This window comes from Rhineura floridana, chromosome 2, assembly GCF_030035675.1.
Source record: "Rhineura floridana isolate rRhiFlo1 chromosome 2, rRhiFlo1.hap2, whole genome shotgun sequence".
NCBI lineage: Eukaryota > Metazoa > Chordata > Lepidosauria > Squamata > Rhineuridae > Rhineura > Rhineura floridana.
The window spans coordinates 100,377,032-100,391,316 of NC_084481.1; the positions used below are offsets into that span (position 1 = coordinate 100,377,032).

Below are 14,285 nucleotides of genomic sequence, written 5' to 3' on the forward strand. Positions count from 1 at the left end.
TACATTTTATCCCTTGTCTGTTGTGTTTACCAATATGTTACTGTGATGAGGCAGAGAGGGATACCTCCTACTGAGCCTCCCACACGCTGCCAATCCAACTGAAGTAAACACAACTGGGTTGGAAATGAAGGGGGACAGTGCCACTGAGGATCAAGCAGCATCCATTTTCCCTCCACTGGTTCATAAGCCTTGGAAGGAGTCACAAAGACGGGGAAAAGAAAAAGGAGGAGGCCAACAATGAACAGTCTGGGGGCTTTGCCTCCACCAATCAGGAAAGAGGCATCCCAGAGAGGATGACAGGGTACTTCAGAAAAAGAGAGGACAGGGTTTTTTTTCATGCTATATCCCAGCCCCGGGCCACGATGAGTAGAGTTTCTCAGTTCTGGCAGAAAGGCTTTCAGTCTCTTCTGAGGCAAGTAATGGTTATTGGCAACTCACAATAGGTAAGCAAAAATGCATTCAAAAAGCCCCCAACCTGGATACTGTAACTTAATGTAAACAGAATTCATGTCATTTACTGCTTGAGGTCCAGCTATTACTTTCTGACTTGGTACCTCCAGAAACCTTAAAAGCCAAGAATGATCTCCATAGAAGTTGCACTTGCACATATCTCAAAACTATTCTTGAAAGGGAGGCATCATCATCCTTCCAACAACTACTAGATGCTCACTATTTTTCCACCATCATCACACGAAAAAGTTCTATACAGCTATAGGACTACCCTTTACAACAGGGATGGGAGACCTGTGGCCCTCCCACCATCCATGACCATTGACCATGCTAGCTGGGGCTGATCCAAGATGTGAGTCCAACAACATCTGGGGGGACACAGGTTACCCATCCTTGCGTTAAAACTACACAATCTAGACTGTACCAATTCGCCTGCTTCCATTTCTGTATGGAAAGTAATGCTTTGTGGAGGTGAAGTGAAATATTTCCTCTTTTCAAAGTTGCTCACTGTCATTCTTCCCCCCATTTCCTGCTTAGCTAGGAAACCTATCTCTATAACATACTGGCAAATCAGGAATCACCTAGCAATTGTGACATCATGTATTAGGCAGCCAACCAGCCAATATCATGGAAGCCAAACAAAGCTATTTGAGTTACAGCAGTGCTTCCTGGACTGGTCATATATGTAATCCTAGACAATTGGAAGGGTAATTGAATAAATTTTCTTTGCTCTTGGAGAGGTGGCACTACATTCTGACTAGACAAATACTTGTTCCTTTCTACAGCAAACCTGAAAAAAAATCCTGAAAGATTTCAACACGGAAAAAAGTGTTCACGAAAATGACCCCCTATTTTGAAGCAACCCCTATCCAATTCTTAAATCATACCACTTTCACACACCCTAAATAAACACAGTGGATGATGGTCCAACTTTAAACAAAATACAGTGCCTTGCAAAAGTAATCAGACCCCTGACAAATGCTCTCATATTACTGAATTACAAATGGTACATTGTAATTTCATTCTGTATGATATTTTATTTTGAAACACTGAAACTCAAAATCAAGGTGACATTGGTTTTATGTTGGGAAATGTTTGTAAGAAACATAAAAAACTGAAACATGTTGCTTGCATTACTATTCAACCCCTGTGCTGTGGAAGTTCCCAGTTTACACAGATGAGATAAACTGCCCTATCGAGAACACGGTTACCTTACCATTGGCCTCCACCTGTGAACCATTAAAGTTGCTGTCATACTGGGCTCCTACCAGGAGGAAGAGCGGGATATAAATCAATCAATCAATCAATCAAAGAGAGAAAGAAAGAGAGAAAGAGAAAAAGAGAGAAAGAAAGAAAAAGAAAGAAAGAAAGAAAGAAAGAAAGAAAGAAAGAAAGAAAGAAAGAAAGAAAGAAAGAAAGAAAGAAAGAAAGAAAGAAAGAAAGAAAGAAAGAAAGAAAGAAAGAAAGAGTCAGGATAAAAGCTCCACTGTTGAAGGATCATTGGTCAGTCTGTGGATCTGAAGTAAAATGAAGACCAAAGAGCATTCTACAGAAGTGAGAGATAATGTAATACAAATGCATAGATTAGGGAAAAGTTACAAAATAACCTCCAAGTGTTTTGATATTTTATTTTATTTATTACATTTATATACCGCCCTATAGCCGAAGCTCTCTGGGCGGTTTACAGCAATTAAAAACAATAAAAAGAAATATACAAATTTTAAAACACAAAAAACAATTTAAAAACAATTTAAAAATTTGTTAAAAAACAATTTAAAAGCACATGCTAAAATGCCTGGGAGAAGAGGAAAGTCTTGACCTGGCACCGAAAAGCTAAGTGTTGGCGCCAGGTGCACCTCGTCAGGCAGATCATTCCATAATTTGGGGGCCACCACTGAGAAGGCCCTCTTCCTTGTTGACAGCCTCCCAGCTTCCCTTGGAGTAGGCACCCGGAGGACGGCCTTGGATATTGAGCATAGTGTACGGGTGGGTTCATGTCAGGAGAGGCATTCCATCAGGTATTGTGGTTCTAAGCCGTGTAAGGCTTTATAGGTTAAAACCAGCACGTTCAATCGAGCATGGAAACATACAGGCAGCCAATGCAAGCAGGCCAGAATCGTTTTTTTATATGTTCAAACCATCTGGTCCCTGTTACCAATCTGGCCGCTGCATTTTGCACAAGCTGCAGCTTCCAAACAGTCTTCAAAGGCAGCCCCACATAGAGCGCATTGCAGTAATCTAATCTGGAGGTTACCAGAGCATGGACAACTGAAGCCAGGTTATCCCTGTCCAGATAGGGGCGCAGCTGGGCCACCAACCAAAGTTGGTAGAAGGCACTCCGTGCCACTGAGGCTACCTGAGCCTCAAGTGACAGAAATGGTTCTAGAAGAACCTCCAAGCTACGAACCTGCTCCTTCAGGGGGCGTGCAACCCCATCCAGGACAGGTTGGACATCCACCATCCGGTCAGAAGAACCACCCACTAGCAGCATCTCAGTCTTGTCTGGATTGAGCCTCAGTTTATTAGCCCTCATCCAGTCCATTGTCACAGCCAGACACCGGTTCAGCACATTGACAGCCTCACCTGAAGAAGATGAAAAGGAGAAATAGAGCTGCGTGTCATCAGTATACTGATGGCAACGCACTCCAAGGCTCCGGATGACTGCACCCAACGGTTTCATGTAGATGTTGAACAGCATGGGGGACAGAACTGACCCCTGCAGAACCCCATACTGGAGAGTCCAGAGTGCCAGGCAATGTTCCCCAAGCACCACCTTCTGGAGGCAACCTGCCAAGTAGGAGCGGAACCACTGCAATGCAGTCCCTCCCACTCCCAACTCAGCCAGTCTCCCCAGAAGGATACCATGCTCGATGGTATCGAAAGCCGCTGAGAGATCAAGGAGAATCAACAGAGTCACACTCCCCCTATCTCTCTCCCAACAGAGGTCATCATACAGGGCGACCAAGGCTATTTCCATGCCAAAACCAGGCCTGAAACCCGACTGAAATGGATCCAGATAATCGGTCTCATCCAAGAGTGTCTGGATCTGGCCTGCAACCACTCGTTCAAGGACCTTGCCCAGGAATGGAACATTTGCTACCGGCCTATAGTTATTAAGATTTTATGGGTCCAGGGACGGTCTCTTCAGGAGTGGTCTCACTACCACCTCTTTCAGGCAGCCAGGAACCACCCCCTCTCACAGAAAGGCATTAATCATTTCCCTGGTCCAGCCGGCTGTTCCATCCCTGCTAGCTTTTATTAGCCAAGAAGGGCAAGGATCCTGCACAGAAGTGGTTGCACGAACCTGTCCAAGCATCTTGTCAACGTCCTCAAGCTGTACCAACTGGAACTCATCCAAGAAATCGGGACATCCCAGTAAGCACAAACGGATCAATAATCAGAAGTGGAAGCTGCATCACATCACCCAGACACTGCCAAGAAAAGGTCGTCGCTCAAAATTGCAATGTGAGAAAAGGTTTTGTGGTCAAGTGAGACCAAGATAGAGCTTTCTGACCAAAACTCAAAGAGCTATGTATGACACAAACCTAACTCTGCCCATGCCTCAAGACACACCATCCCTACAGTGAAGTATGCTTCTCATCAGCAGGGACTGAGCATCTTGTTAAAATCGAAGGAAGAATGGATGGAGCAAAATACAGGGAAATATTGCAAGAGAACCTGCTTCAGTCCACTAAAAAACTGAAGCTTGGGAGGAAATTCACTTTTCAGCAGGACAATGATCCCAAGTACAAGGACAAAGCAACATTGGAATGGCTCAAGAACAAAAAGTTGAATGTCCTACAGTGGCTCAGTCAAAGTCCTCATCTCAATCCCATTGAGAATCTCTGGCGCTCTTTGAAAATTGTGATCCACAAGCGACGTCCAACCAACCTGAATGACCTGGAACAAATCTGCCAAGAAGAATGGGCCAAAATCCCTCCAACACTGTGTGCAAAGCTGGTACATACCTATCCCCAAAGACTTAAAGCTGTTATTGCATCGAAAGGTGGCTCTACCAAATATTAATGTGTGGAGTTGAATACTTATGCAAGCAATATGTTTCAGTTTTTTATGTTTCTTACAAACATTTCCCAACATAAAACCAATCTCACCTTACAATAATTGATTTTGAGTTTCAGTGTTTCAAAATAAAATATAATACAGAATAAATTTACAATGTACCATTTGTAATTCAGTAATACGAGAGCATTTGTCAGGGGTCTGATTACTTTTGCAAGGCACTGTATCTTTCAAAAAGAAACATGTGCTCACCTTGATGATGGGTGGGGCTATTGCCAAATATTTATCACCATTGTGGTAGGTGATAGATTCTTGTCCAATGATGATAGCCCCTCCAAATGGCTCAGGCACTGTAAGGAAGATGTTTGGAGCATGCATGTGAGAAGCAAAAAAGCATCACAAACATAAAGGAATACCCAACAAGTAAATAGATTCTAATAAGCAAAAAAGAATGAACTTCCTTCCCCCTTTCTTCCCCCTCCTCCCATCTCTGCTTTTTGTATATTTTAATTATATTCTCACCTAACTGCTGTCTGATACACACAGAATCTCCTGTTCACCACAGAGAGACAACCACCTTTTCAAGGGAACAAAGCAGTTTGTAAGTAGAGTAAACATATGCACCAAAGACTAAGAGAGAAGTAAACAAGCCTAGAGCAGAATTTAAGGAAGTCAACATTCTGAGAATAAATCTGGCTTTATAATCCTTAATAAGCAACAAAAAGTACAGCTCTTATTTCACACTGAGTTTCTCATCTTGCAGTAGAATTTGCTTTTGGTCCTCTTTTCCCATAGGCCTACAGGAAAACAAAGTTTACATTTTCTTTGCAGGCCCCTCACAAAGCTAATATATGAACCTATACCCTGACTTATCCTTAAGATACTGATCAACTCGCACATCTAGCCTGCACTCTAGCTGTGCTAAGGCAATTGCCTGAACACATAAAAGATTAAACTGGAGGATGAGGCAAGGGCACATGTGCAAGCCCCACCCCCAACAACCCTAGGCATGTGGACTTGAGCCCTTTGCCCTCATGAGAAGGTTCCTAAGCATGGGTCAATCTAAGATCTGAAGAGCAGCCTGGGGACACTGGAGGCAGAGCCTGCATGCATTCCCATGCCCTATCCCCAGTTTAACACTTCATGTGTTATAGTGAATGCCTGAACACAGTTTCTAAGTCTTAAGCTTCTCTTTCTAACCTATTCCTCTGTTTGTCTCTCAGTAAGCCAGTTCTAAGCCACAGAGTTCTAAAACCAGTAAGCACCTAAAAGTTAATGATTTAGGAGCTATAGGGACTGATGTATTTAGACATCACAAGCACAGCCTTGCAATCGACCGATCACCTGCTTGATTCAGGGAAACCTGAGTGCACTCTCTTCTGATGAAGGGGAATATGTACAGGCTCTGCCTTGCTAATATTTCATATGAGATGAAGTATGACAATGCTAGAGCATAATCAAGAAAAGTGGAAGCTGTGGTTCACAGGGCTTATGTTGTCCCCTATGGTTGCTATACCAAGAAGCAGTTGCTGTTTTTAAACCTCTAGGCAGCTGGAATCATAAGCCTGAGCAGTGACTAGAGATACTTTACCAGGATTAAAGCAAGAATCTGCTAAAACAGAGGCATATGGCCAACTACTGCAAAAAAAGAACAGGAACAGGAGCTAACTAATATGAAGAATGAGTGAGAGTAGGAAAATAAGACACTCCACTGAAACATAAACACCATCAGCAGAATGAGAAGATGACACTAGAAGATGACTGCAGCAGAAGATATAGGCAATGCCCTAGAGGAGTAGAGATAGCTGGCTTTCTAGATAAGAAAAAATTGCTGCTTTTTATGTCCAGGTAGTTGCAAGTTTACCTTTAAGCAGCTACAGATAGAGATCTTTTATGAACATGAACTAACCTGCAATTACCATGGAAGCTTCAGCCTCCACATTCTCCTGTTTCCAGGGTCCCTTGTTAAACTCTTTCTCGCGTAAAGACACTTCATACGTCTTGACATGCCGGCCCTGTGGATCCTAGAGAGAAGCAACCAGCGCACACTGTCATCACTGGCACAAGAACATTTTATAGTTGTATAAGACTAACAAGAATCAAAGACTGCATCCTCCTGAAACTTGTTCCCCTCTACTGGCCAATATTTTAAAGTGAAAAATTATCTAGACCAGTGTTTCTCAACCTTTTAAAATCCATGCCCCCTTTTAGCCAACATAAAAACGCCACTGCCCCTCCTTCAAATCTGGCTCCCCTCATTATTTTATTTGAATTTTAAAAGGATTGAAATATTGTGATTTTTAATGATAAATAAAAATTTGGGCTTAATAATAATAAAGTACTTATAATTTTTTAAAACTATATTCATTTTTTAAAAAAAAATTACATATATTTTTAAATTTCAAGGAGTTAGCTTCAATGATTAATGGGAGCATTGATGCTGTATGGTTGTCACAAACGTTTGGACTCTGGGCAAGAGAAAATACATCTTATGCCACTTTCAACATCCAGTCTATTGCACTGCTTTAATAGCCTTAATATGACCAGAATAACCAGCTTTGCAAAGGTACGTGAATGAAAATGGAATAACGATACACAGAGCCTGCTCTCCTGTTTTGGAATATACAGCAGGATATTTTTTTAAAAAATCTTTCTAAAGTGAATTGTTTGAAATCATCTTTGATAGTTGAATCAAATCTGAATTCCAAAAAATCCTCTAGGAGATGCTCTGGCAAGGACTGAATATCAGTAATAAAAGGGTTCCTCACAAACTTCCAAAATAATGCTTGTGAGATACTACCAAATTACTGCAGACCTGTGATGATGTGCAGATCAGGTAATAAGCTGCATACATTCTCACCTTCTGAACATAACATTTCATACTTTTATATTTTAATTTTTTTACTTATATTGTACATATTTTTTAGGAACACACACACACACACCCCGAGATTTTCATATGGGCCAGCTCCCGGTTGAGAAACATGGATCTAGAGACTCTAGAATCCACTGCATCACTACTGCTTACCAAAGCAAGTAAGCAGCACAGGAATCCCTGTGCTACTGTTTCTCAACTACAGTGACTTAAAAATCCAAGATGAGTGCTGTTGTTTCACAAAACAAAGGAAAGGATTTTCCTGACCTTGAACAATGTTATTCCTGTATTAGTGCAGCTGATGGGAGTAAGGAAATTAGGTAGCTTTGAGTTATTTCAAGAACTATGCAACAAGTCTTTATTTTTGAGTAAAACAAAAGTGAGTTCTCATGATTTCAGCCAAATCCTTCTGTTTCTAGGTAGGCATTGTTGATAGAACTTAAGTGTATTTTATATCACTGGAAGATATTGTAGGTTAGAATACTAGTTAAAAAATTAAAAAATGCACTGACTTAGAGCCACACAACCAGTTCTACCTACTAAAGGAAACTTTGCTGCTTGAACAGCATCTCCCCCCCTTCCGCACTGCCTGGCAAACTGTCTTGAAAAAAACCTACATTTGTGACCATGAATGTGGAACCTGGAGGTGGTAGTTATTTTGAACTAACCAAGGATGTGATATTTTGTCTAGCAGGCAGTGGCATCTCAAATGTCAGTAAAGAAAGAAGAACTCTGCTTTGACTCCACTGCAAAGAGTGAGGGAAGACCAGGTTTCAGTTGGCATGGTTGAAAATGGGAAACAAAATCCTAATATTAGGGCACATACGCACAGAAGCCAAGCTGGGTACAGGGAAGGATTCTGAAATACCTACCACCTAGACAAATAAGGGAACAGAAATATGTACTAGTGTTATTTTATTGTGATAATTCGTTTTAAAAAAAGGAAAGCTATCCTGCCAAAGATAAGGTCATGATCAGAGCTCAAATATTAAACCTGGTTATTCTAAGAACACAAGAGGGTTTCTGTTCACTATGGTATATAGGAGGAGCAAAATACATGTGTAATTGCAATAAGATCCAAAGTAACAGCAATGAATGACGGTAACTAAATCTGATCAGCTCATGGCTTGAGTAACAGGAAGGTCTCTAAATAATAAAGCAATAATTTATATTAATATTTATCACTGCATTATTTTTCAGAATACTATAGGTTATAGGAACGATAAGCAGCAAGATGGGAGGATTAGGGGCAGTATTTGATAATGGACATTAAAAGTTAAGTTTTTCCTGGCTCACAATCCCTTTCCCCATTTACATTCTGGCATTAAGACCAGTTTCACGAATGGTGCTCTGAATGAAATAAATTCTAGCTCAGCCTGTTCAAGATGAAACATTCTGGAGTGAGAATGAATAACACGCTCAACCATTCCCTCCTAACCATTCCCTCCTACCAGCTACCACTTGCTTTGCCAGCAATTTCCATTCCAACACACAGACCCATTATCAGTACCTGGTAAACAAAACAGATGGTTGGGGGCTGGCACCCATACAGGAACTTGACATCGATGACCTGCAGCTCCTCTAATCGGATGTTAAATGCCTTTAATTCCTTATTTTCCCGTTCCAGAGGAATCACCTTGAAGAGGCCATCATAGAGTCGCAGTCCAATCATCCTGCACTCTGGGTCAATTATGCCAATTATACCTGTCTCTGAGGGACGACCAATACGATCCTGGAGGGTAATAGTGAAAAGAGTTTCAGCACGCTTCATCTCTGCTGATGTTGCAGCCTCAGTAAAACATGTAGGAAAGAGCCCTCTGAAATCCATCAAACTGGCTTTTGTGAACTAGCCAGAAATTTATTCTACTTCCTGTCTGAAAAAGCACTTTTTCCTGTAGTATATGCTCTTCATCTACATCCTGCTGCCACCAGCACTAATATTTTCTCTGTTGGTACTCCCATGCATCACAATTAGTATTGAACAAACATTGCCACTTTAAAGATGTGATAAATTTATCATGGGTTCTGGCTGACTATATTAATATTATCATCATCAAAATGTATGAGCTGCCCTTCACCAAAAGGTCCCAGGGAAGGTTACAACAATTTAAAAACATATGATTAAAAACAGTTAAAAGCAACCGAAACAGCATCACAGAAAATAGGGTGGGTCCTAAAAATATATATTTCAGGTGTCAAAGGCTAAGGTAAAGAGGCGTGTCTTCAGCATTTGCAGAAAGATGTACAATGAAGTTGCCAGACGCACTTCAGTAGGGAGAGTTCTACAGCTTAGGGGCTGCCACAGATAATGCCCTCTCCCTGGTCACCATCCCCCAAACTTCTGAGAGTGGCGGAACCACCATAAGGGTTTTCTTTGCCGATCTCAAGACCCGAGAACATCTGGAGGGAAGAAGAGAGTCTTTCAGATACTTGAGACCTAAGTCCTTTAGGGCTTTAAGCACTAACATGAGCACCTTGAACTGGGCCCGGAAACAAACTGGCAATCAATGCAGCTGTTTTAAAACAGGGGTTGTATGAATTCTAAAGGGAGCCCGGGCCAGTAATCTGCTTGAAGTTTCTGAGTCATCTTCAAGGGCAGCCCCACATAAAGTGCATTGCAATAATCCAATATGGAAGTTACCAGAACATGGAGCACTGTGGCCAAGTCATCTCTGTCCAAAAGGGGCTGAAGCTGGTGAACTAGCTGGAGCTGGAAAAATGCACTCCTATCCCTGAGGCCACCTGAACCTCCAGTGAGTGTTGGAACAAGGAATACCCCCAGGCTGTGGACCTGCTCCTTCAAGGAAAGAGCAACCCCATCTAGAACAGGCCATCTTCCCACCTCCTGGACATGAGAAGTCTGGACACATAACACCTCTGTCTTTTCAGGATTCAGCCTTAATTTATTGGCCCACATCCCATCTATCACTGCCTCCAAACATCGGTCCAACACCTCAACTGCCTTTCCTGATTCACATGGAATAGAGACATAGAACATATTGATGGCACCTCATTACAAATCTCCTGATGATGGCTCCCAGAGGCTTCATATAGATGTTAAATAGCACGGGGGACAAGATGGAACCCTGCAGAACACCACAGGATAATTTCCATGGTGCTTAACAGTAGCCTCTCATAACTACTTTTCGGAAGCGTCTCTGGAGGTATGAGTGGAACCTCTGAAGCACAGTGCCCCCAACCCCCACCTCCTCGAGATCTTTAGCAATGTAAGTTTGTGCATCTACACACTCAGTCTACACCTTCTGTGAACTGAAGGGGAAGATGATTTTTGCAAAGCTCCCCTTTCTCCTGCACATTTGAGAGGGGCACAGGGGGCTACAGAGAAAAGAGGAAATGTGTGAACATCACCTTCCTCCCCCTTTTGTTCACAAAATCTCCACTGGATCAAAGAACCTTCCATGAATGGAAAGACAGCACTAGACACACCCCACGAAAGCTTACTTTACTCTTCTAAAATCCTTAGCAGGGCAATGCTGTTTTGTGTATCTCAGAAAGGAAAGATAACCCAGAGGTACGACTGTTCAATAAATGCTATCTAATGAACTTGGACAGGTATACAAAATTACAGCCCATTATTGTTTCTACTGAAGGCAAGCTCAAGGTCTCAAGATGCACAAGTCAAAAAGTGGTGCATTTATGTGGTTGCCTCCTCTGTGTTTTCAAGCTGCATACAATTATGCCTTAGTAACACTTCTGGCACACTCACAGTTTCTACATTCTGAACTGTTAATGTTACAATTCAACTGAGCATATGTATAATAGGTATGTAAACTAGAGTCTTAAAAAGGAAAAGAATGCCTGATTTTCCTGTGGTAAAAGTGTTTTTAATGAAAACATAAAATAATCACAATAAACACTCTTAAAAACACATTACCAAGGATCCACAATTACACTTGCAAGTGTTTCATTACCCACTGGCCAGCGATAAGCTACAGCTTCTTCCCTGCTTTGGAGATGGGATGGGGATGGAGGAGAGTTGTGGTGTGCTTCCAAGGTGTTCCAAGTGCCTCAGTAGCATAATGTGACAACCACAAGCCTCAGCTCTCCACCCAGCAGTTCAATGCAAGCATTAGCATTATCCCTGCCCCCATTCCACAGCTCCAAGCTCTGGGGATCATGTTTTTTGTGATGCCCTTTCAAGGTGTCCCAAACACATTGAAAATGCAAAATTGCAGGAATAATCCCACACCTCGTTCCAGACTGCCGAACTTGGATCCGTGGATTCTGACCTCATGCCAAGTTTTGATGGTGCAGGGTCCTGGTCCTACTGACTGCACATTTTTGGTTGGCTATCACGACCAGTCAAGATTTAATGAACCTTTACACATCACTTTTTCCCCCCGAACTTGAATGTACCCAGTAGCGGGCCTTAACCAAGTCTTGAGAACGTAAGGAGCCCTGCTAGATCAAACAAAAGGATTCATCTAGTTCAGCAAGTTGGTTACCACATTGGCCAATCAGATACAGTACCTTCAAGAAAATCCACAAGCAGGGCAGCCCTCCCCATTCTCCCTTCTGCTCATATGCATCTCCGTGCAAAAATTAGCTTTCTGCAGAACAGAAACAGACTATGCAGCACATCTTCATAGTATGTTTGCTTTTAAACAGTATGAAAAACACCTTCAATAGGAGTGTATAAGAAAATAAATCTACATGAACAGGATGCAGGATGTTGCTGTGCACAAGAGTTATGAGAACTTACCAATCATTAAAGAAAATACATTGTATAACAGTATGCCTCTGGAGGGAGACCAAGACTCAAAGTTCAGTGGAAAAGCACTACACAAGTTAGCTTGGTAGATGCAGCAAGGCAAGCATTGTTACACAAACTGTTGGGTTCTTTAGGTTCAACTTGTACTACCAGCTCTTTGGAATACGAGCTAGAATTACATAAAAATATAAAACAATGTTAAGCAGCCTTAAGTTATGCTCTACCCAACACATCCAATTCCCCCCCTTACCTGAACATTGCCATGTGCTCGGGTGATGATGTCAATACTCTCTCCACTTTGTTTGTACTCAAGGATGCAGGCATTATATTTTGCTGTCAGAATAAACAGCAAATCCTTGCTCTCACCCTTAGGAGAAACAATACAATAAGAAAGGCTAACAAAAAAGATCTAATTAAAAAAGTCTATGCAACCACACTTTGGACTTCTTTAGTCTCTAACAAGGTGCCCAGAAGACATCTTTAATACCATTTGTTTAAAAAGAATTATTCCCCACTCTTACCACAGTAATTCAAAGCAAGGTGTTGACGAGGTGTACCTGGCGCCAACACTGTTATTTTTTCAGCGCCAGGTACACCTCTAATTTAAAGATACTTTCGTGGAACATTGCCGGTTGGAATAATAAAGATAAAGATCCATCATTTATGAACTTCTTAGAGCAATTTGATATCTTGCTCTTGCAAGAAACTTGGGTAACAGCAATGATGAGGTCAAGACTTTCCTCTTCTCCCAGGCATTTTAGCATGTGTTTTTAAAAAAATTTTAAAAGTGTTTTTAAATTTGTATATTTGTTTTTAATTGTTGTAAACCACCCAGAGAGCTTCGGCTATGGGGCGGTATACAAATGTAATAAATAATAATAATAATACTTTACAATAAATAATGCAAACAAGACATTTATAATACTTTGATTGATGCTTTGAAAATGCTTTGTCTTTTTCTGTTGGGTTTTCATTTTAGATTTTTTTTCTTTCTCTGATGGACAACAGTTGCATTTGCTTTGAGTGCTTCCAGAAATTTAGTCTAGTGTCAATTACATGTGAATGTCACATAGATTCATTAAAGGTTTACAAAGGCCATTAAAAACTTAATCACCATTTCTAATGGCTTCAGGAAAACCGCAGCCAATAAATGAAATCAATCTTGCCTCAAATGCTCAAGTGGCCATTGCCTGGAGAGAAACAGTCAATAAGGCACTGCTGTTTTAATAGGGGGTGAAGGGACTAGTTATCAAAGCTAGGTAAAACTCAATATAGTTGCTGAAGCCTTTGACAGGCTGACAGAGCCATAACTAGCTCCTCTCTTCTTCCAGCCATCAGCTCAAAATGGAGTCAGCTCCCAATGCTGTTCTTAGTAATAACGACACTTAGAAAACAGCTGTCTTCTAAGTCCATTCACAGCCATCGTAAACATCAATGGGCCAGAGGAAAACAGTCAGCCCATGCCAACTATCAACACATCAGCTCATGGCAAAGTGGCCATGTGCATGTCACCACTACATGCCAAATTCAACCTGGTCACTAATCATGAGGATACAGCCATACCATAAAGGCACACATGGTTTTCAAAGCCACCCTCAAAGCAGAACTGAAGCCCTCTTCCCACCATCTTGTTGGAACACAACAAAATCTATGTAGTCCAAATATCTAGCAAGACATAGACTCATGCTTCCTCCCACACCACACAAAGAGCAGGTGCAGCGCTATGGGGTGCTTAGCAAGCACCAACACTAAACACAGCTCATACAAGCAAGCCAAGCAATATACTGCAAGGAGAATAGTAAAGTCATGCGGACCCCAATCCCTGTCATAGGCCAACTTGATCCAAGGGAGAATTTGTTCCTGACCAGTCAGATCTTGGGCACAAGCAAAACCATGCCACTGAATCACCCCAATGCTCTGAGTGCAAAAGCAATCGTCCCCTCCCCTTCCCCCGCTCATCATTACCTTGGGCCGGAAGAGTTCCATGACCGCGATTTTGCCATACATGCCCACCTCCTTGACGGGCCTCAGCCCTTCCGCAGTGACCACATAGATCTCCAGACGGGTATTCTTGGCAATGAGCAAGTTGAGGTCCTCCGCGGAGGTGAAATGTCCTGGGGAGGAGAAAAAGCATAACGAAGCTGCTGAGAACCCTGGCCGTGTGGAGAACAGCCGCAGGGAATGCCGTTGCTCGCCCACAGTCTCCAC

At 42.0% G+C, this 14,285-nt stretch overlaps 1 protein-coding gene across 1 annotated transcript in view; it reads right to left on the reverse strand.

Moving 5' to 3' along the window:
* Positions 1 to 14,285, reverse strand: part of DDB1 (damage specific DNA binding protein 1) — a 41,572-nt gene that overhangs the window by 26,838 nt on the left and 449 nt on the right. The window contains exons 2-6 of the mRNA XM_061609786.1: positions 14,043 to 14,191; positions 12,328 to 12,444; positions 8,856 to 9,077; positions 6,380 to 6,494; positions 4,723 to 4,820 (exon numbers count right to left, since the gene is read on the reverse strand). Of these exons, the coding sequence (XP_061465770.1) occupies positions 4,723 to 4,820; positions 6,380 to 6,494; positions 8,856 to 9,077; positions 12,328 to 12,444; positions 14,043 to 14,191 (701 nt within the window). The remainder of the gene's footprint in view (positions 1 to 4,722; positions 4,821 to 6,379; positions 6,495 to 8,855; positions 9,078 to 12,327; positions 12,445 to 14,042; positions 14,192 to 14,285) is intronic.